At 41.1% G+C, this 21,565-nt stretch overlaps 1 protein-coding gene across 2 annotated transcripts in view; it reads left to right on the top strand.

Moving 5' to 3' along the window:
• The window catches only part of QPCT (glutaminyl-peptide cyclotransferase), a 30,001-nt gene that overhangs the window by 5,383 nt on the left and 3,053 nt on the right, over window positions 1-21,565 (top strand). The window contains exons 2-8 of one of the 2 annotated variants that reach the window (XM_036873960.1): window positions 2,752-2,898; window positions 9,259-9,537; window positions 10,396-10,437; window positions 13,833-13,856; window positions 14,545-14,721; window positions 16,699-16,798; window positions 20,099-20,215. In XM_036873960.1, coding sequence (XP_036729855.1) covers window positions 2,752-2,898; window positions 9,259-9,537; window positions 10,396-10,437; window positions 13,833-13,856; window positions 14,545-14,721; window positions 16,699-16,798; window positions 20,099-20,215 — 886 coding nt within the window. The remainder of the gene's footprint in view (window positions 1-2,751; window positions 2,899-9,258; window positions 9,538-10,395; window positions 10,438-13,832; window positions 13,857-14,544; window positions 14,722-16,698; window positions 16,799-20,098; window positions 20,216-21,565) is intronic. The other variant, XM_036873961.1, reaches the window with a different exon arrangement.

The following is a 21,565-nucleotide window of genomic DNA, read 5'->3' as shown; positions in this document are numbered from 1 at the left end:
AAAAGAACACAGTCCACCGACACTGACCCGCAGCACTTCCTGGCCCTTTGCAGCAGGCAGTTACTTGTCTTTCCTGACTTTATAATTTCTGTTCATTCAACTGATTTGGTATATATGATGGCAAACATGCCCATTTTACTTTATTATTATGTAAGCAGAATCTTAGTGAAGTTGAACTATTTTAGAAAAATAGTTCATCTGTCGATTCCACATTTGATGAATTCATCCAGTGTTTACTGAGCGTGCCACGTGAGCTGGGTACTGTGTAGTTCTGGGGAGAGAGTGGAAGATAAGAGAGATAGTTCCTGTCCTCCTGGAGATGACCTCTTGCATGAAATCAGACATTAAACAAGTAAACACACAAGGCCTCTGAGCTACAACCTGATATGAGCAGGAGTTAGCCAGGTGAAGAGGAAGGGGAAAGCCTTCAAGGTAGAAGGCACCACGATGCAAAGGCCCCAGAAGGCCTGAGCCTCATAATGCTTTGGGTCCTGGTAGGATGCCAGGTGACTGAAGCATGGTGAGCGGGGGCGAGTGGCCCTGCATGGGGCTTGTGAGGCAGCAGGAGAGACCGGAGGCTCTTGTTGGCCCGTGTTAAGTAATAATTAACCATGTAAGTTTCCGACTTCTTGCCTCTATTCTCTTCTCACTTCTCACATTTCTATTGTTGTCTTTTAGCTCGTTCTTTCTTCTCAAAGTGCTGTTTGAGAGTTAACAGGAGGACTTAGATCTGAGGTACCAAGGAGTTTAAAGGCTGCAGCAACAAATTTACTAAGGAAATATATTTAAAAATGTATTACCAGTAAATAAACACAAACCTTAAGATGTTCCAGATACAGCATCGATACACTGTGTTTTACAGTGGAAGTTCACAGACAGCGTAGGAAGGCAGAGCAGAACTAGCACGGGATGGGGAATCTACAGGACCAGGATCCTTTCTCTCGAACTTACCTGTAACTCTCCTACAACCTTGGGAAAATCCGCTGGTTTCTCTGACTCAGTTTCCACTGACGGAAAGCAAAGAGATTGGATGATAATCATCTCTCAGCGGCCTTTCCAGCTTGGAATTCTATCCCTCTTAATGTTTGATAGACGGTAATAGAACTAATAAAACTTTCCAAATAGTTACTGAGGCAGTTTACATGTATTAGCTCACTTAATTATAATTACCCTAGGAAGTAGGGGTTATTACCTCCCTTTTACAGATGAGAATGTTAAGCCTTAATGAGGTTAAGTAACCTGGCCAGCTAGTAAGTGGTGGGGAGTTGAGTTGAGAGGCTGAGTTGAAGGGGGGCTGCCTGGACCCACAGCCCACGCTCTTTGCATGATAATACCTGAGAGTGACGCTGAAGCATAGCAAAGTGTAGATGGGTATAAGTAATTAGGCAACAAGCATTCTCTAATTCTACAGTTTCCCATGGAGTGAAAATAGCCATGTGATAACTTAGACATAGTCAATTTACACTGGTCTCGGAAAAAGCTGTAAAGTAGACAGGGCTCCCCTGAGCTCTGTTTTGCATTCCAAAGAATTTATGTTACCTTCATCATTCCCCTTAGGGAAGAAATCCTCTGATCAATGAATCACATTGATCCCTATGGGGAGGAGTAACACATTCCGTCATTGAGTGCCTGATACACATGTAATGAATGAATGATTCATCATTACTCGTATCACATGTAAAGTAATATCCAAAATACAAATTTGAATGTTATGTTTGTTCAGCTGCTTAAATTAAGGTTCACTTAATTAAGATATAAGTGTACCAAAGAGTGTCAGCATTAATAGAATATTAAAATAATTTTAACTGAAGGCAAAAAGTGTACTATTTAGTGGGTTATAGAATCATCAAGCTCTGGCTGAAAAGAATTGCAACAATCATCTAGGTTAGTGCAATTCAATAGCAATATATAATGTGAAGTACATATGTAATTTAAAATTTTCTAGTAGCTCTATTAAAAAAGTAAAAGGCAATAGGTGAAACCAATTTTAATACTATATTTTATTTAACTCAATATATCAAAAATTTTCATTTCAACGTGTAATCACTATAACAATTATTAGCGAGATATTTTACATTTTTTTCATGCTAGGTCTTTGAAATTCAATATGTGTATTACACATATTGACTGTCTACATTTCAAGAGCTTAATGGGCACATGTGGCTTGTGGCTACCACATTGGACAGTGCAGATTTAGCTCAAATTCCTTTATTGGTATTTTGAGGGGAATGAGAATTTAAGGGACCTGCCCAAGGTCATACAACCTATAAATGGCAGCCAGAAACTTTGAATCTAGTTTCTCTCACCCCAAGAATAAAGTTATTCTGTAACACCTCACTGGCTTTTATAAAGCAATTATGCTAACAAATTATATTGTTTTTTGGCTGTAGTTTTTGAAATATTAAGTTTTCTTAAGACTAGGATATCAGTTGTTATTTGTAAACCTTAGTTTTACAAAGCAATTGTACAAAAATTATTAAAATTACACAGGCTATAAGTGTTAAATATTAATTCTCAGGTTCAAAGCATTATATTAATTCTGTTTTAAAAACAAGCTGCCAAAACAGTTTAAGTTCTAGATCTAAGGGGCCAATTTTAAAGTTGAGTAGTTTCATTTACTATGTATAACGTAAGAGCTATCCCTTTATTTTGAGGTTCAAAGCTAATATTTTACAATTGCAAGTGTCTCAGGATAAGTCTTAAACATATTATGAAATGATAGCCAGTTAAATAATTTTATTTGATCCTCAGAATTATCACCAACCAGCCCTTTTGAATTTATCGTCTCTTCGACAAGCTGCAGAAGGCACCAGTATTTCTGAAATGTGGCAAAATGACTTACGACCGTTGCTGATTGAGCGATATCCCGGATCCCCTGGAAGCTATGCAGCTCGCCAGGTGAGAAAACAGCACACAAACCTGAAGGTTGTCGAACACTTTGCTTTCACATGAGAGATAACATTATGCCTGAAATGCTGAGTTGTCTGATATTCAGATTTGTCATCTCGTCTTATTCACTAAAATAAGCACCTAGAAAACCAAACAACTGAGAGCAAATATCTGTTCTGAATTAAAAGATGCATGTTAACCTAAATCAATTTATGTGTGAAATCTCTGTCTGGAGTGCAGCATTAGACAGGGTACTAAGTACTCAACTCTTGATCATTTCTATAACACAACCCCAGGTACCCAACCGAGTTTTCTTGGACCCTAAACACCCAATATCAACAGCCTTGGCCATTTCTTTCTTAACCGCTCTGAGTCAAGAGTGAGTTATTGTCCTAACAAGCCTTTATTCCCCTTTGGGAAATTGTATTCTCCCAGGAGGGAGAGTCAAGATCAGTGATAAGCTACTCTGTCCAGTACAATGCTTCTCAGGCTTCTGACTCTGACCCATGGTAAGCAAATATATATATTTTACATTTTATACACACAAACATAGAGTTAACTGATACAAAAGTTTCATGAAAAATACTCCTATTACCTGCAATCTACCCTGATATTAATTCTATTTTACTATTTATTATTATTATTTTTTAAAAGCTGGTCATGACCCACTAATCTGTTTTCAAGGCACACTGATTTGCACACTGCGGTTTGAAAGACACTGCTATAGAGGGTAGATTAAGCCATAAGGTGGGCTAGACCTGAATGTCTCTCTGTCTCCTTAGTGTCAGTCTTCTGAAGCAATCTGAAACCCCAGCTCTGAATGACTAGTTTTTCAAAGTAGCCCCATTTTAAGGGGCAGCTTGGGAAGGAATGGGGTGAGGCTGGCCTCTCATATCCTCCTCTGAGAGTAGCCCACCTGCCCTAACACTTCAGGCAAACACCTTGGCACTCTGCTGCTGTGACAGGGTGACACCTGCAAGGCCTGGCAGCACAGCTGGTGGGCTCTCCCTTTCTATCCTGTATACGGCTTCTGCTTTTCAAGTTGAGCCCAGATGCCATTGTCTGTTGCCCCGTTAGCCTCTTGTCTTCTCTCCAAACAGCTCTTGCTTCCCCTAAAGACTTAGGTGGCAGAGACCCAAAGAGCACCTTAGTTCCTTGTAAGCTCTAGGCAGAGTGAGGAGTAATGCTGATAATGGCTGATGTTCATCTGGCACTTTTTTCAGGTCAGGCACTTTACAGAGGTCTTTGCATGGATCATCTCATTCCGTCCACACAATAATTGTGGGTACAATTATTCTCCCAGTGCTACAGATTAAAAAAGACCTGAGGGGGCTTCCGTGGTGGCGCAGTGGTTAGGAATCCGCCTGCCAATGCAGGGGACACGGGTTCGAGCCCTGGTCTGGGAAGATCCCACATGCCGCGGAGCGACTAGGTCTGTGAGCCACAATTGCTGAGCCTGCGTTCTAGAGCCCGTGCACCACAAGAGAAGCCACGACAATAAGCCTGCGCACCACAACGTAGAGTAGCCCCTGCTTGCCGCAACCAGAGAAAAGCCCGCGTGCAGCAACGAAGACCCAATGCAGCCAAAAATAAATAAAATTAAATAAATTAAAAAAAAAAAAAAGACCTGAGGCTTAAGTATGCAAATTAACTCGCTCAAGGTTGTACACGTAGCAGTGATGAGGCCAGAACCTGGACTGGTGTCTGCTTGACCTCTCCATCCAATCCCTGGAGAGTGGTAGCAGGGAGGGACCAGCTCTGTGGTGTGTGCTTACAAATGTGTCCAGCTCTGTACCTTCTCAGGCCCGGGTCGGAGAGTGAGGCGCATACCACTCATTTCAGTGACCTCCCCTGGGCCTCGTCTCCCAAGCATTTTCTAAAAGAAGTTCAGGGCACTTACTGGGTCTTCCCAAAATCCTCAGTTCCTCATTAGAAAAAATCTAGGTCTGTAGCGCTCACTTATCTCCACTTTTTTCATTTCCCCATACCATTTGCTCAGAAGGCCAAGTATATACCGAGAAACGTTATGTGCATACTTCAGACCTGAGGTTCCTTGCCTGTGACCTCTAGAAAGCCATAAAGACAACAAATATTGCTATTTGATCTTTAACTTCAACAGAATAGATTGCACAAATAATACACATAGGTTCTGTCGTGGTTTTTAAAATTCATATTCATTTAAAAGTGTTACGGAATCCATAATAACATCTTCCATGTCATGTGGGGTGGAGGCAAGTGAGAAATTTATTGATGGTGCCTTGGAATGTGCTGGGAATAGCTGCTGGACTGCCTGCACATGGGCTGGCTGACAAAGTAGTAGTCCTAACAGGATGGCTGTGTTAGGAATCTCACTTAAGAGATTTGATTTTATAATTTTGGGGAAAGAAAATTACCATGAGTTTTAGGAAAGCTGTCCCCTAAGCTGTGGAAGATAAATGGTTCCCTCTTTTGAGGATGAGGTAGATGACACTGAGTTATTATGAGGGAACTACACTTAATGGCTTTAATTTGACTAGGATTAGTACCTTTTACCCTGAACTACATTTTGACAAGAATGGTGGAAAATTAATTTTTTCTCCTAAGGCATTTTTGAGCACTAGATCAGATGTTTTATAATTTATAGAGTTTCAGGGTTATCACTAAAGAAGACTCTAAAATCTAAAAAAAGTGTGCACTTGATATAAAATTGGTTAGTGATTTAACTTTTATCAGTTATCAATAAAGATGTGCATTGCTATGAATTCCCTTTCAGAAGATAATATGGGAACAATATCCCATGGTCTGCATTTTTATTGTCTCTGATCAATGGGCCTAAAGCTGCCTGTTGGGTTTTTTGGAATATTTTTATTTGAGAAGATACTTTATTTGTAAATTTAATACTTTGAAAGTATTAAACTTTGGAGGATTTCAGTGATTTCTAGCTGAGAGAGGAATAAAAAATAAATTTAAAAAATCAGGGTGATAAAGTCTCACTAAGGAGCAAGCCAGAAACTTTGTCTAAAAGAGGCAAGCTAGAAACTTGGTGGTTAAAATCCCCTATGTATGTCCAGTGCATCTGAGTAGCTAAAGCTAGGCTTCTTCATTGAAAGGTATGTGTATCCCTGAATGGAGGGCTCTGGGTGGAGGGCCTTCAGCTTGGAGCCTGAGAGACTAATATATGGTCCACCCAAGAGGGAAGAGGAACCTGAAGTCCCCAGTGGCAGGGTTCAGCATGCAGACAATGGTCTGTTTGCAGACTTAATGCAAATATCGCAGGATCTGCTTCCTCCAAACAAATCTGGTCTACTAATGACAGTGTTTCTCAGAACTTGGAAATGAGAATGTAAGTTTAATTAATTTGACCCAGGATCATTCATCAGTGTTAACCTAAAATCCCCTGGGGCCTTCCTCCCCAGGAAGTAGAATGCCATGTTTACTTTTGTCTTTCTCTCTTCCTCTCTGTCTCTCAACTCCCACTCTTGGCCTCTCTCTGTCTCTCTCTCCTTGTCTCCTCCTCTATTTTCATATCCTTTTCTTTGTCTCTCTTTTCAATCTCCATCTCTCTCTGTCTCAATCTATCCATCTCTCTTTGTCTCTCTTCTCCCTTCCCTATTTAAAAAGATAGATGTATAGAAATCCAAAATACAGTCTGTATTCTAAATTGCATTTTAGCATGCCTGGTAGGCAGAGGCTTTTGCTACCTGTAGTTAGAGAAGCACAGCTGCTTTAGATGCCCTCTCATAGCCAAGCACTCCCTGTTTAGGGGCACTCTAGTGAGAAGAGCAGTAGCTTTTGGAGCCTACTCTAGAGAATTATAGTGGGAACTTGCAGACTAAGTCTGCAAGCCAAAAGCTCAACAGTAAGGGATATTGGTGACCTAATTAGATTATGCAGCCAATTTGATTGTTTATAAAGAAATTAGTTGCTAAGATAAATAAAAATATTTATACTGAATAAAAAATGTTAGTTCAGGCAGAACTCTTTTAGGGGCATTTGCTGATGCTTTTGTGGATTTTAGTGTCAACACAGATATCAGAAATTATGGCCCAAACCTGTTCACTGGATGAGGCATGAGTTTGTGTGTGAGACTTCAGCTGAGCAAAGCTAACAGATATATTTTTTAAAATCCCAATTCATTTTGTAAGCATGCAGGCAGCTATTGGTATTGAACACATTTTATGGAGCAGTTCATCATCTGGATACCAGATGTTCTGGAGGATGTGCTTTTTATTTTTTTTTAAGATTGACCCCTTTTATGGAAAAATTTCTTTTCGCCAAAGTCTGAGGATAACTTATTTTCAAATTCTCTGGAAAACTTGTCTTAGATGCAGTGATTTCTCTAGTCAAACTATTAATGTTCCATATCATATAATTTTATATAATCTCATTGAGAATAACTTATTTGTTATAATCAACTCATACTTACTGATAGCCTACTGTGTACAAAGCTCAGCACTAAGAATTGTGGAGAATAACAAAATAAATGAGATATGAGTGATAATTTCAAAAAGGTTATAAAGTTTTAAAAATTATTTTTATATGAAAAGACAGCCTGTAAATGTGTAATAGAAAAGGTAAGGTACTGTGTATACATGCTCTTTAGGCCAAAGTCCACCTCCTGACAGAGAGCAAGGAGTGAATATCTGGGAAACTGTTTGTTTATTTGGCTTTTGCAGGACTGACTGTAGAATCACTGTCCTCCCTCTGGCTTAGTTTTCCTCTTCCTGGAAGCTTCCTGCCACAGTTGTTCCAAGGCCCTTGCCTACGTGTCATGTCACATTAGTTAGGGCAGGTCACACAAGACTTGGCTAGGCTAGAAAGTCGTGTGTGGAGGGGAATCTCCCATTCTTTTCCAGTCATTATAAGTTATGTGTTTATCACCTCAAGGTCCATCCCTACTGGATGTTCATTGTGGAACAAACTGCCGGATGTGTTGATGGTTAGTTTGTTGTGTGACTTAAAAACAATTTTTTAAGGCAACTTACAAAAATCTGTATAATATTTCAAAACGAAATGAATGGAACATAGTGAGGAAAATAAAGCAAAGGGAAAATAAGGATAGGAAAGGGCAAATGGAACAGCAATGAACTCACCTGTAGCTTTTCACACCACAAACTCTAGATTCTTTTTATTTTTTAAATAAATTTATCTATTTTATTTATTTTTGGCTGCACTGGGTCTTTTTTGCTGTGTGCGGGCTTTCTCTAGTTGTGGCGAGAGGGGGCTACTCTTCACTGCGGTGCGCGGGCTTCTCATTGCAGTGGCTTCTCTTGTTGCGGAGCATGGGCTCTAGGCGCGCGGGCTTCAGGAGTTGTGGCTCACGGGCTCTAGAGCGCAGGCTCAGTAGTTGTGGCAACACAGGGCTCAGCTGATCTGCAGCATGTGGGATCTTCCCGGACCAGGGCTTGAACCCGTGGTCCCCTGCATTGGCAGGCGGATTCTTAGCCACTGTGCCACCAGGGAAGCCCTAGATTCTTTAAGAAGACACCTCCAGTCCCCTGAAGTGGTGTTTCTTTTCCATCTGCTGCTTTTCCCTGTTGGTCACCATGTTGCTCACAAAGCCCAGATGACCAGGAGAGATGGGAAATAGATTCTTTCTTATTTCACCAGCGTTTGCAGTGGGTCTGGACCTGCCTTGAATGCAAAGGGAAAACTGCTTGATATGTCATTACGGTTCAGAGTTGCTTATTGATTCTTAGAGCGGGCAGAACCTCACATATCCCCCAACCGTCCCCTTGTAATGGGACTCTCTGTGAATTATCCTTAACAGGTGAGCATTAGTAGTTTTTGCTAGTGTTTGTTTGTTACATTATGAAATATTTGCTGACTGGGGAGCACATACTAAGTGCTTCGGACAAAAAGAGCTGCCATGTGCAGTTCTCACCCTCAAAGAGCTTAGAGTAGAAGTTATGACCTGTACGACCCACCTAGTATATCTAATTTCTCAAACCTGTCTTGTTATCCTCCTAGAAATATTAAAAGTGGGCTTTAATATACACTGAACTGGAGCTCTCTCTCCTGATGTGCAGAGATGTCCATGATACACTGCTGAGTGAGAGGAGCAAGGAGCAGAGCAAATATAGAGTAGGATTCTATCCCTATAAGAATATACATCCCTCAGCCAAATATACGTGTTTGAGTGCTAGTACATGTTTGTATAAACAAGGAGAAAGGTGTGGAAAGATATACATCAGACTCTTAACATTGGTAATATTAACAGTTGGTTGAGTTGGATTGGCAGGGGGAGGTTAAGGGAGACGGAGAGGATTAGCTTTTCCTTTAAACATCCTTGCTATTCATATAATAAGCATGGATTGCATTTTTAACTTGAAAGGCATTACATAAAATTTAATTGTCTAGAGCTGAAATTTTGTTTTTTGTTTTGATCAGCACATCATGCAGAGAATTCAGAGACTTCAAGCTGACTGGGTCTTGGAAGTGGATACCTTCTTGAGTCAGACACCCTATGGGTACCGGTCTTTCTCAAATATTATCAGCACCCTCAATCCCACTGCTAAACGACACTTGGTCCTCGCCTGTCACTATGACTCCAAGTATTTTCCTCATTGGGACAACAGAGTGTTTGTGGGAGCCACTGATTCAGCTGTGCCATGTGCGATGATACTGGAACTTGCCCGGGCCGTAGACAAGCAACTCCTTTCGTTGAAGGTATCTGTTTCCCTCTTGTAGATTCCTGAGATAAAACATGTTAGCAGTAATTCAGAGTGAATTCTAGAATCCTTGGGTGAGTGAGAAAGCCATTTAGAAGTGTCGACTTTCTGTACATTTTGTACTAATTTGCTGCAAAATGAAATGAAGTTGAAATAATATTAATTGGAAGATTATATTATTTAAAATGTCCACCATGGGCAATAAGTACATGACAGTGTATTCATTGATTGGCACTTGATTTCTTAGTTATGAGTACACATCAAATTAAAAAAAAACTTTTTTTTTTTTTTGCAAAAGATGAAGAAGGTGGAAGGTTGGTATAGGCATGTGTAGGAGAATTATGTTTATTTCTTCTTGTTTACATAGTCATGGAACATCACAGCCTTCTATACTGAGATATGGCGGCCTTGAGTCAGGGAGGGAGTTTCTCCTAGTGGTTCTGAAGTAGACAGTGGGTAATTCAGACACATCAAGATGAAAAGCATGAAGCAGAAATGCATTATTGTTATTATCTGTGAATCTTGGTTCAATTTTATGCAGCATAGCAAAGCTTTTGTTACATTCTCAGCTCAGAATACTACTGGGACTCTCAGATGTTATTTCAGTCTCTGTGTTCTTAAGTGTATATTGAAAAAAAGTACTAAGCTAGATGAAGACATTTTGTTCAGATATCACTCATAACCAAGTAAACACAACAAAGCAGAAACAAAAAACTTTGTTCGCAGGCAACAAATACCTTTTTTTCCCCTCAAAGCTTTATGAAGGGGCCAGCTTTTGATACAAGGGGGGTAAAGAAGTAGAAGATTTATCTTGTAATGGAAGTAATAGAGATATTTGGTTCTATTTTTGCTTTAGATGCTGAACTTGAAGAAAGCAAGAATTGTTTATAACCTCTCAGTATCCTTTTCACTGTTTTTTCATTTTGTTTTGTTTTCTGAACCTTCTATAATGTCTTTGTCCCATGCTCTGTCCTGCTTTTAACTAGCATCCTTTCCCAGCAATTGGGTGAGAGAGTTCAGAAGCTGATATAAAAGGTTAATTTTTCATATTTGCATTTCTAGTGTAAGGACATGAAGTGAGGCGAAGTATGACTTAAAGACACAATCTGTGTGGTGGGCGTGTTTTCTCTTGGTGAGCTCCTTTACCTTTCTCCATGTAATTCACACCTGCTTTTGGTGACCAGAAATAGAAAGGACTGAATGAGTTGTTGAGTGGGGATCTCCATTAACAAAATACACATACATTCTTTTAATTATCTTTTCTAATAGAGGTAAGCAGTGATGTGGACAATTAAAAATAAAGACTGGTTTTGAATGCAAACTTTGAGAGTATCAGTTTTATTCTTCCAGTTGTACTTTAACTAGATTTGTATTAAGGAGATATTTTATGTCCTTCAGCTGTCATGGGTTGCGTAAGGGGTGGAAGAATGTGACCTGGGAGAAGACCGGATAGGAGACTGGATGATGGTTCCAATTCTTTGCAGTCTTCCTCCTCTAGCAATAGATTGTAATTATACATTCACCTCTTTTGTCTTGTAACTTTGCTGTGCCCTCCCACTTTAGCAGGTGGTACTTCCTCATTCCTTGTCTCTGGAGTCGGTTATTTGACTTGCCTTGGCCAATGGGATGCTAGTAGATGACATAAGCAGAGGCTGGAAATGTGCTTGTGCAATTGGACTTGCTCTGTCATGTCTTTGCCATCGTCATGGGGAGAGCGTGCCTTGGCTGGCCTGCCAGTCGCAGGAGGAGGCTAAGAGGCTTGTGAAGCAGAGCCAAGCTAGATGACTGCAGGGGGAAGCAGAGCTTCTCCAGCCTGGACCAGTTGTCCCCGGTTGACCTGCAGACCCCCACAGAACTCATGATTATTGTTTTAAGCCTCTGAGTTTGGGGTGGTTTTTACACCTTAGTGTTGTGGCATTAGCTGATACAGCCTTGGTTGGGGAAAGACTGCAGGTAACATACTGACCCTGTTAACACTGGTTACTAGGCGTTTGTCTATTGCCAGGAAGAATGACGAGAAGAAAATCTAGCCATGCAGATTTTCTGGCTCCGAGATACTAGGCTGAGTTACTAGAAGTTGAAGGCCACAGTTATTTTTCTGCCAATCCTAAAAAGAAGTAAAAAGAGCACGTTGCCTCACAGGACTCAGAGTAATTCTCCAAAACGGTCTCTGCCTATCTAAATGAAATGGTGCTATGAGAAGAGAATGAAAGGAAGTCATTGCACTGAACACTGGAGTCGCCAAGCGGTTGACATTTCTGAGGCACCTGAACCTTCAAGCTTGCAGAATATGAAGACTGCCTCCTTTTGCTTCTGCCCTGGGCATGAACAGAATGTCTCTGGTCCCAAGCAGTCTTATTCTGCCCTGGTGTTCTGTTTGATTTGGAGTTAGAACTTTGGAACCAGTAAAGGCCCTTTAAACAACTGGAAATTTAGACTGTCTCCACTAATGTATGCACTATACACGTGTTGCCAGTGAGACAATCTGTTTCATTACTGAGTTCTTATTAAACCCTGAGTGCATATATAGTATACAGATAGACACATCCTGTGCTTAGTACTGTCAGGAGTTATGAGAGACTCAAAATACAATAAACTGTCCTTTTCTTGGGGCCTAATTAAGGAGTAATATGACGACAATTGAAATGATTACCATACAAAGATAACCTACTTTTCACTTGATAAAGACATTTTCCTCCTTCTGATGAAATCACCCTAAAACAATCAAGAAAAATTCCATCTTTGAAGAATCCAGTGAACATCTGGAAACCACCATATGAAGACAGAAGGTGAATGGAGAAAAGGCAGATGACATATCAGAGTAGAGAGACGTCACATTCCCCAGAGGGGAAAAAGGAAGCCAGTGGTCCCCTGAAAAATCCTGACTGGCTCAGGGATGGGAGGGGACAGTAAGGAAGCCAGAAGTGAGGCAGAGGGCGGAGGAGGAGATTGTTTTAAGTCTGTATAAGGAGCACTTAGGTATATAAGATTTCTACCCCACAGCTGGCAGGTAGGTGAGTATCCCACCTGTACCCTGGTAGGAGATGACAGGATATTTTTCTGGAGAAATTGAACCAGGGAGGTTCTGGATGTTGGGACACCAGATATAAAGGAGGGCAGTAATGAGGTGCCTCATGGAAATCAATGAGATTAGGGGAAAGACTACACACTGAGCAGTGAGATTCCTTAGCCTTCCCTCACTTCCAGCACGAGAAAGACAGCAGCTAGCTCACACCCATCAGACAAGAACCTGGAGGACCCTTCTCTGGAGAATGTGAACCACCTCATAGAAAAGACCCACAGACAGTGACATTTGGGGATCCACAGTGAAAACACTCACTGGGCATCAGATTGCCCTGCAGTGGAGCCAACCAAACTGTGTCTCTAATCAGTGTTTTAGTATCTTATTGTTTAATGCAAATGAACACAAAGGATGATCAGATATTTGAGGACCATCTCCAGCATGAAAGAAAGAAAGCAAAACAAATAATACAAGTTGAAAAATGAACTCAGAGGAAATAGTGTACAGGAGCAGAAAATAACTTACAGAACACTATTTTAATATCCTTAGAGAGGTAAGAGGAGAAGTGTTATCCATAACAGATTAAGGAAACGTCAGATTCAGTTCCATCCAACGGGAGCACATTCCCCAGGGGCGGAGAGAGCAAATGGTGGTGTATTTTTCTTCATCTATGTTCAGCTGCCTGAGTGCAGGCACAAAGCAGGCAGAGAGTTGGACTTAACGTTATGTTTTTGCCATGCGAGTTTGACCAAGGCAGAGAGAGGCACAGGAGTTGAGTGTGTACGCAGGGAGCAATTAGAATGATTGACTCTGGAATTTAAGCTGAATATATAGTGAAGTGAGGACAGCATAAGGGTAAAGGAAAGACTGGGAAAAGGTGAACATTTAAAAGATTATGGATTCCAATGGGCTTGAAGGACTGTGGGGATAGGGTACCAGAAGGACTAATCTGAAGGGTGAGAGTTGTTGTCAGACAGTGGAAAGTATAAAATCAGTCAGAATCCTACTCACCCTTCTAAGTTCCACTCAAATACTGTCTCTTTCATGAAGTCTTCCTTGACACTCCAAGGATTCCACTTCTCAATCTATCCAATTTCCAGAGGAGTTCTGTGTTACATTTGTGACCCTTGGTACATTTTGCCATACCCGTGTATTTGTTTCATCTTTCCCTAACCCAACTAAAGTGTAGGTTCCTCTGAGGGAGAGACTGTAATTACCATTCTTTGTGTCTCTGTTGCATTCCAAGGGCAGATTCTTGAACCTAGACTCAGTACAACATTGCAGACTTACATAAGGTGAGAAGCAAGAAAGATTTGCGTTGTTTCAGGTTGGATTCGCTGGGAGGCGCACTCTGACGTGGGGGTTAGCGTTTCAATCATGTAGTAGGGAGTGGCCTTGGCTCAACACCTGTGGCAGGGAGGGGAAAGCAATGGGAGTAGGCAGAGGGAGAAGGCGGGCTGCCATGCAGGTTCAACAACAGCCTCAGTCAACCCCTGGGGAGCTCTGGAGGTAGCATGGCCCTTTAGAGAGCCCCCAGCACCTGCTTAGGCCAGTCATTGGATGTAGGACCCCCCCATGGCTGAGCCAATCCTTAAAGGGACTAACAACTGAAGGCCTTCTGCGGACACCTCTACTGGCAACAGGGGCAACTCACCCTTCTGAAAGGGACCTGGGCGTTGTGTCACAGTGGCCGCCACTACAGTTCCATAGTTCCAGAGTTCTCTAAGGAGTAAGAAAAAAGTGTAAGACTTCTATTTTGAGACGGAGTGAAGAAGGTGAGATTTCTGTGGCTGAAGACTGTGGGACCCGTGATGATTTTCAGAGAGGAAATGGTGCAAAATAAATTTTGGCATATTTTCACTTGCTTTGGCTTCTTCCTTTTCTTCACAGCACATCTGTCTTTTTGCCCAGTTAATAGGAAAGCATGTTATTTTTCAGTTCTCATATTTTTGCTCTTTTTCTACTGTTTTTTTTTTAAATCAGAATATTTCAGACTCGAAGCCAGATCTCTCACTCCAGCTAATTTTCTTTGATGGAGAAGAGGCTTTTCTTCACTGGTCTCCTCAAGATTCTCTGTATGGGTCTCGGCACTTAGCTTCCAAGATGGCATCAACTGCACATCCACCTGGAGCGAGGGACACCAACCAATTGCACGGCATGGTGAGTCCAGGTAATTTTCACGGTGCTGCAGCTACAGACTCTGCTTCAAAGGAAGCCTGTGGCAGGGAGGGGAAGCCAATTAAAGACCCAAAAATGCCACAGCATTCTTGGAACAGAGCGTTTATAATAGAACATTTTTTTGGCAGGCGTTGGGATTTTGAGGAATCCCAGAGCTAAAAAAGAATGATTCTAGGTTAGAAGTTATGTTTGACTGAGCTCAATTAAGATGATGTAAAAATTCAGAATAAGGAAACATCAGATTCATTTCAGTCCCACGGGAGCACATTCCCCCAGTAGGTATAGAGGTGGAGAGAGCAAATCCCATCGTTGAGGCCTCTGTCAAGCCAGAGGAGGTTGGGGTCTTGGGAAATGGAATAAGAGTGGAACATAGTATGGGGATGAGAGGGAAGAATTTCCTCGGTGGCTTCAAAGCATTATAGTGACTCCAAGTGTGTATAGGACATTTTGATGTGTCAGTTTTTATGTGGTGTTTTTGACATGGTGGTGGAGACATTTCAGTGCTGCCTTAAAACCCTGCTCCTATACCAAGTAATGGGTGCAACTTATGGCCCCCTCCTCATCCCCCATTCTGACCCCACAGCCCATACCTAGTCCCTTACTCCACCTTTGAATTTCCTTCCTATTCTGGCTCTCTTCCCATATTTGACTTTCACTCAGTACTTGAGTCCTCACTAACCGCAGCATGGAACTCCTGAGACTTCATAATTCCCTGTGGCTCCATCCATCCCTGGCCCTCACCCTATCTGTGAACTGATAGCCTGTTTCTAACCCCCTCCGTTCATCCCTGTCCTTTGCCCTATCACTGACCTTCACCCTATGAGTCCAAATGGCCACATTCAATGTCCTCTGTGAATCCAGCACATCTCATGTTGGCTTCCTCTCTGTCCCGTTGCCCACTGGCAGCTCATAAGGGGTTAGGAGAACACAACTGGTACCTCATTTAATCACTTTTGCTCAAGTGGCTAAAAAGGGTTCAGAGGAGAAGAGACCTGATTGATCGGCAAGAGGAACAAAGTTATTTGTTTACCAGTCCAAATATATGAATCCACAGTGATAGTTAGACCATTTTTTCCCTCAGAAACAAACTCTTAGGAGTTTATCCAACCTTGTGAATATACTCCTATTTCAAACAAGCCTATTTTTTCCCAGTGAATATATTTAATCATCATTCATGTGTTAGTAGATACTATGTCTTTAGAGTCATAGACTCTGAAAATATTTATCTATTACATGTCAGGATCAGTGCTAGATATTTACCCATACCTTACCTCACTTATATAAATCAGGAGTTCTTAATCTGGGGTTAGTCTTCAGGGAGTCCTCAAGCCTGCTGATGTTTTATGGCTCAAATAAGTTAAGAAACACTGGCTTATTATAGAGGCTTATAGCCAGAAAGGACCTTTAGAGATCAGCATGCTTGAGCTTCTTGCTTGATAGAAAAGGAAATGGAGATCCAGGGACTAAGCTCATAGAGCTTCTAGTCAAGGAAATTTTCTTATATGCTGCTTTAAGGAATAAATAGTTACTATCCAAATGCTCTCCTTTGGCAGTTGTGTTATTGTAGACTGGGGATAAAATGGCTAATTAGAATGGAATAGAAGATCAGACAGGCTTGCATGCCCACCTGAAAATAAAGCAAATGTATTCTTTTTTTTTTTCCCTATGAAATATTTATCCAAATGTCCTCCTTCTAATTTATCCTTAGTGATATCCTTCTGGGGTTACAGACAAAAAGAATCTACAATTTGCCATTTGTCCACATTGCATAAGCAAGATTTAAAAATTTCCCCCAAAGGATTCACTTACAATGTTATTAAACCTTTTGTTCATTTATACAGCTCCCCATTTTATTCTCAGTTATTAAAGTGCAGTTAGTTTTGACTGATTTTTTTTTCCATTGATGAGTATGAAATGTGTTTTGGCGACAGTAATTATACAATATTTTTTCTCCCTTAGGACTTATTGATCTTACTGGATTTAATTGGAGCTCCAAACCCAACATTTCCCAACTTTTTCCCAAACACTGCCAGATGGTTTCATAGACTTCAAGCAATTGGTAAGTACCACTGTTATTAAAGAGTCAAACCTGGTTTCTTCCCACTGACAAATACTGAGTTTTAAAATTCAGAATTTATGATGTGTGTGACTTGAGTATACGATATACTTTACTGGCTTTTTTTCTTGCTTTATTGATTAGTTTATTATTCCTATTCATCTCTTTTAGAAGGCCCACTTTATTTTCCTGCATGAAACTGCATTTTGAAATGGAAACCTAAAATACTACATTTCATATTTGCATATCCTTAGAAATGGCTTGGAAATATTTTCTCAGAGTCCTGTTTGAAGCATATGGAATGCATTTTTAGGGAAAACTCAGCAAAGCATGTTGGATAATGATGAATGTTATGTCCTCATAATGATACCAAAAGATACTCTTTAATGTTTCTTTCTTGTCCATCTCTGTCTTTGCCATCTTCTATTTTCTGCTTTATGCAGATGTGATTTTCTTTTAAATCTAGTACAATCTCTGCTTATTTTCCAAAGGAGTAAGAGATGGCGATGCAAGAGCAAGCCAAAATCCTTCAAGAGTCATTTAAGAGAAGGTTCAGTGTCACATAAATGAGAGTGGAAGAGACCAGATAAGGTTAGGCCAGACCGGCCAAGGAAACAAAGATATCTATGGCTCAGGAGAGAGGCTTGGGGCTTGCAGAAGGAAAAGGAGAATAACTTCTTTCTCTCGTACCTCCACTCCATACACCCCTCCCTCTCCACACACATACACACAAACACCCCAAAACAGAACACAACAAAACACAAAAAATTGGCATCAGGGAGAGGTGAACATGCGATAGAATTTTATTATAGAATCCAGGCCAGGAGCCCTGCTTTGAGGCAAGAACATCAGGCTAAGAATTCCTTTCTAGCCACACAAACTTCTTGGAGCAGGATAGAGTTGTACTTTCTACTCAGCAGTGGGGAAAATGCTGCCATCTCAACTCATGCTTTGCCACGAGTTCAGAACGTGCTTATATCCAGATCTAGAATATTATGAAAGAAACTTTTACCTGAACCTCAGATGTTTATCTTTGGCAAGTTTAAATTTCTAGTTTGAAAGAATTGCTATTATGGTATTATTAATGTAAGCTTCTTGGGGGCACTTCCTTACAGCATGTTTTCCTTACTTTGAGTAGCATCGAGAAATTGGGTTTGGCCTTCTGTCAAGGATTTGATTCCCTTCTCTTATTTCCTCCACTGGAATGAATTTATATCAGCAACTCACATCTTAATACAATTTTAACCCATTGTATAACCCACCGAGTGATACTTACACTTCAAACCATATCTCTAATTGTATAAGGAAAAGTTGTATCCTAAGGTAAAGGAATTATAATTATCAATAAACAGATGGGAATATTGTTTTGGTCATAGTAAGGGCTTTCTTGATGTTCCTAAAATCACATTACATATGAATGCTTACCACTCGGTCTAATTTTACCCTTTAAATTTAGTAATTAAAATAACCAGTCCTGGAAAGTTTCATTCAGTTGTCTTAAACTCTTCTTGTGATCTCTTATCATCTTGTAACATAGGCTCATGTTATATGTAATCCTGTAATACATGGGTTCTATGTTGCAAGATGACAGGACTGATGGAATGTAGGCCAATGGTTCTCAAATTTTAGTGTGCATTAGAATCACCCGGAGGGCTTGTTACGCCACAGATCACTGGACCCCACCCCCAGAATTTCTAATTCAGTTGGTCTGAGGTGGGACCAGATAATTTGCATTTCTAATAAGTTCCCAGGTGGTGCTGATGCAGCTGATTAGAGACCACTTTGAGAACCACTGATGCAAGTCATAACAGGTATCCCTTTCCCAAAGAGTGGTCACTCAGTATAGTACTTCATACCTATTCTCTCTAAGGATTCCCCTTTCAAGCTCTGCATCTCCTCATAAGGCATTCTTCATGCAGGATTGAGTATCTGTAAGTATCTACACCTGTGTTTTTTCTCTCCATTTTCCTCTAGCTTTCTCATTCTCCGTCTCTCCATTGTTCTGTTGAGTTTCTGATTCTAAGAAGGTTCTCACCTGTAAAGCTAGAATCATGTGTGACTCTTAGAAGGACTCCAAAATGTCCACACCAAAGTTCAGCTCAGAAGTTTTTTTTCTCTTTTTTTACCAAGAACAGGTTTATTAAGATCCATGGTCAGTTACAAGTTTGGTTTGGTTTTTGGTCACTGGCCCCAAATGTCACTATTCTGAGTTTACATCAAAATACAAAGCCCAACATTTACAGTTTGAACACTTAAAAAAACAGACGCCAAAGACAAAGGCTTTTAAAAATCTCGGTTGAAATGTTCTCCCTGCTGCGTCATCTGTAGAATGAAAGGCATGTGAGGTGCTGTGAGGATTTCTGACAGTGAACTCGTATTCATCACGTACTTTGAATATTTAAATGTTACCAAAATATTACTGTGTCTTTGAGTGCTTGATTTGATTGAAGATACAAATGATGCTTTTGACCATCTTTGGTTGTAAACGAGAAGCCAGCAGCCTGCCCTCAGGGAACAAGGTGGTGACGGCCCTGATGACCTGCTGTGTGGCCTGGGGGTGTCTTTGCTCCCATAGGGTCTCTCCTCCTCAAAAGCAGGCGTGTGGCCCAGACTTGGAACTGCTGGGAGAACAGAGTGGCCCTTGCTTTGCCAAACGTGGCAGCAAAATCAGCTTTAAAATCAGCTTTAAAATCACGAACCAGAGGAGAACCATTGTCTAATTTTGTTAGGGCTGTCTTTTAGGGCCTGATTCTTCTTTGGAGCCAGAGGCTGGGTTCCTGTCCTGGGGTCTCACCGCCCACCTCCAGGGCAGTGAGGGCAGAGGCCGCGGGCCCTCCGGGGAGGCCTGACTCCTACAGCTCAGAGGTTTTTGTCATGGGTGTACTACTGCATAATTTTTGTTTTTTTAAAAATTATTATTTATTTATTTATTTGGCTGTGTTGAGTCTTCGTTTCTGTGCGAGGGCTTCCTCTAGTTGAGGCGAGCGGGGGCCACTCTTCATTGCGGTGCGCGGGCCTCTCACTATCGTGGCCTCTCTCGTTGCGGAGCACAGGCTCCAGACGCGCAGGCTCAGTAGTTGTGGCTCACGGGTCTAGTTGCTCCGCGGCATGTGGGATCTTCCCAGACCAGGGCTCGAACCCGTGTCCCCTGCATTGGCAGGCAGACTCTCAACCACTGCGCCACCAGGGAAGCCCCCTGCATAATGTTTTAAAACCAAGTGCCAAGATTTCAAACTCCTTATGCATCTGACTGTTGATCAGATAAAAATATATGTTCATCTGCTGTCTAATTATCATCTGCAGAACATGAACTCCACGAATTAGGTTTGCTCAAGGATCACTCTTGGGAGAGGCAGTATTTCCAGAATTATGGTTATGGAGGTGTGATTCAGGATGACCATATTCCATTTTTAAGAAAAGGTAATGTATGAGTGTATATATGTATGCATGCCTGCACATGTGTGTTTTTTACCTATTATATTTATTGTATTTTATGTGCATTTGCAACAGTCTACAAGTGTGAAGAACCATTAAATTTAATAACTGATTAATTAAATCATTCACCAATCATCTCATGGCTTCTATTTTTTTTTATGAAAGGCATTCCAAATCCCTGAGGACACTTTTATATTTTTTCCTACACATAGAATATTTATCAAATCTCATATACCTCTGACATCCTGCTTTCCCTTTCATAGAGCTAGATTGTATTCTTATAGTTTGTGTAACTCTGGTGTTTTCCTGCTAATAAAGAAGCAATATTCTTTTTCTTTTTTCTTTTTTAAAATTTAATTTTTTTTGGCTGCATTGGGTCTTCGTTGATGCGCACGGGCTTTCTCTAGTTGTGGCGAGCAGGGCCCACTCTTGGTTGCGGTGCGTGGGCTTCTCATTGCGGTGGCTTCTCATTATGGAGCACAGGCTCTAGAGCGCAGGCTCAGTAGTTGCAGCGCACGGGCTTAGTTGCAGCGCACGGGCTTAGTTGCTTTGCGGCATGTGGGATTTTCCCAAACCAGGGCTCGAACCCATGCCCCCTGCATTGGCAGGCGGATTCTTTACCACTGCACCACTAGAGAAGTTCTGCCTCCCTATTCTTTACGTAGGAGCAAGAATTATCTTTAAAAAATGTCAATCAAATTATGTTACTTCCCTACTCTAAAGCTCTGGTAGCTTGCCATCAAGTAGAAAAAGACCCAAAGTCTTTATCATGACCTACAAAGGCCTCCATTTTATAACTCTTTTCTCCCTCGCCATCACCTCCTACCTCTCTCTCTATTTATTGCTCTGATCCAGCCACATTGCTTGAGGAACACATTGCCGTTCCTCAAGCAGGCCAAGCACACTCCTACCTCAGGACCTTTGCACTTGCTAATACTGCTGCCTGGAATGCTCATCCCCAGATCTTCACACAGCTTGCTTTCTCCTTTGTTACATCTATTTAAATGTTAGCTTCTCAAAGAGGCCTTCCCTGATTTTAAATACCTCTTTATTGGCCCTACTCTCTGCCTCTCATTCTCTATTCCCTTACCTTGTTTTACTATTCTTTATAAGCCTTCTCACTTTCTAAAATTATTTTTTGTATTTGTTTATTTGTTTCTTCCTCTAGTAAAATGTAAGCTCCATATGAGCAGGGCTCTTTGCCTTTTCACTGATGAACCCTCAATTCCTAGAATAGGGGCTGGTACATAGTAAGTGCTTTATAATTATTTACTGAATTACATAACATTTGTTTAATGATTGAGTGACTTTGGAGTATAAGGGTAAGATACAGGG

This window comes from Balaenoptera musculus, chromosome 13 (genome assembly GCF_009873245.2).
Source record: "Balaenoptera musculus isolate JJ_BM4_2016_0621 chromosome 13, mBalMus1.pri.v3, whole genome shotgun sequence".
In the NCBI taxonomy this organism is placed as follows: domain Eukaryota; kingdom Metazoa; phylum Chordata; class Mammalia; order Artiodactyla; family Balaenopteridae; genus Balaenoptera; species Balaenoptera musculus.
This window is presented reverse-complemented; position numbering and strand designations above follow the sequence as displayed.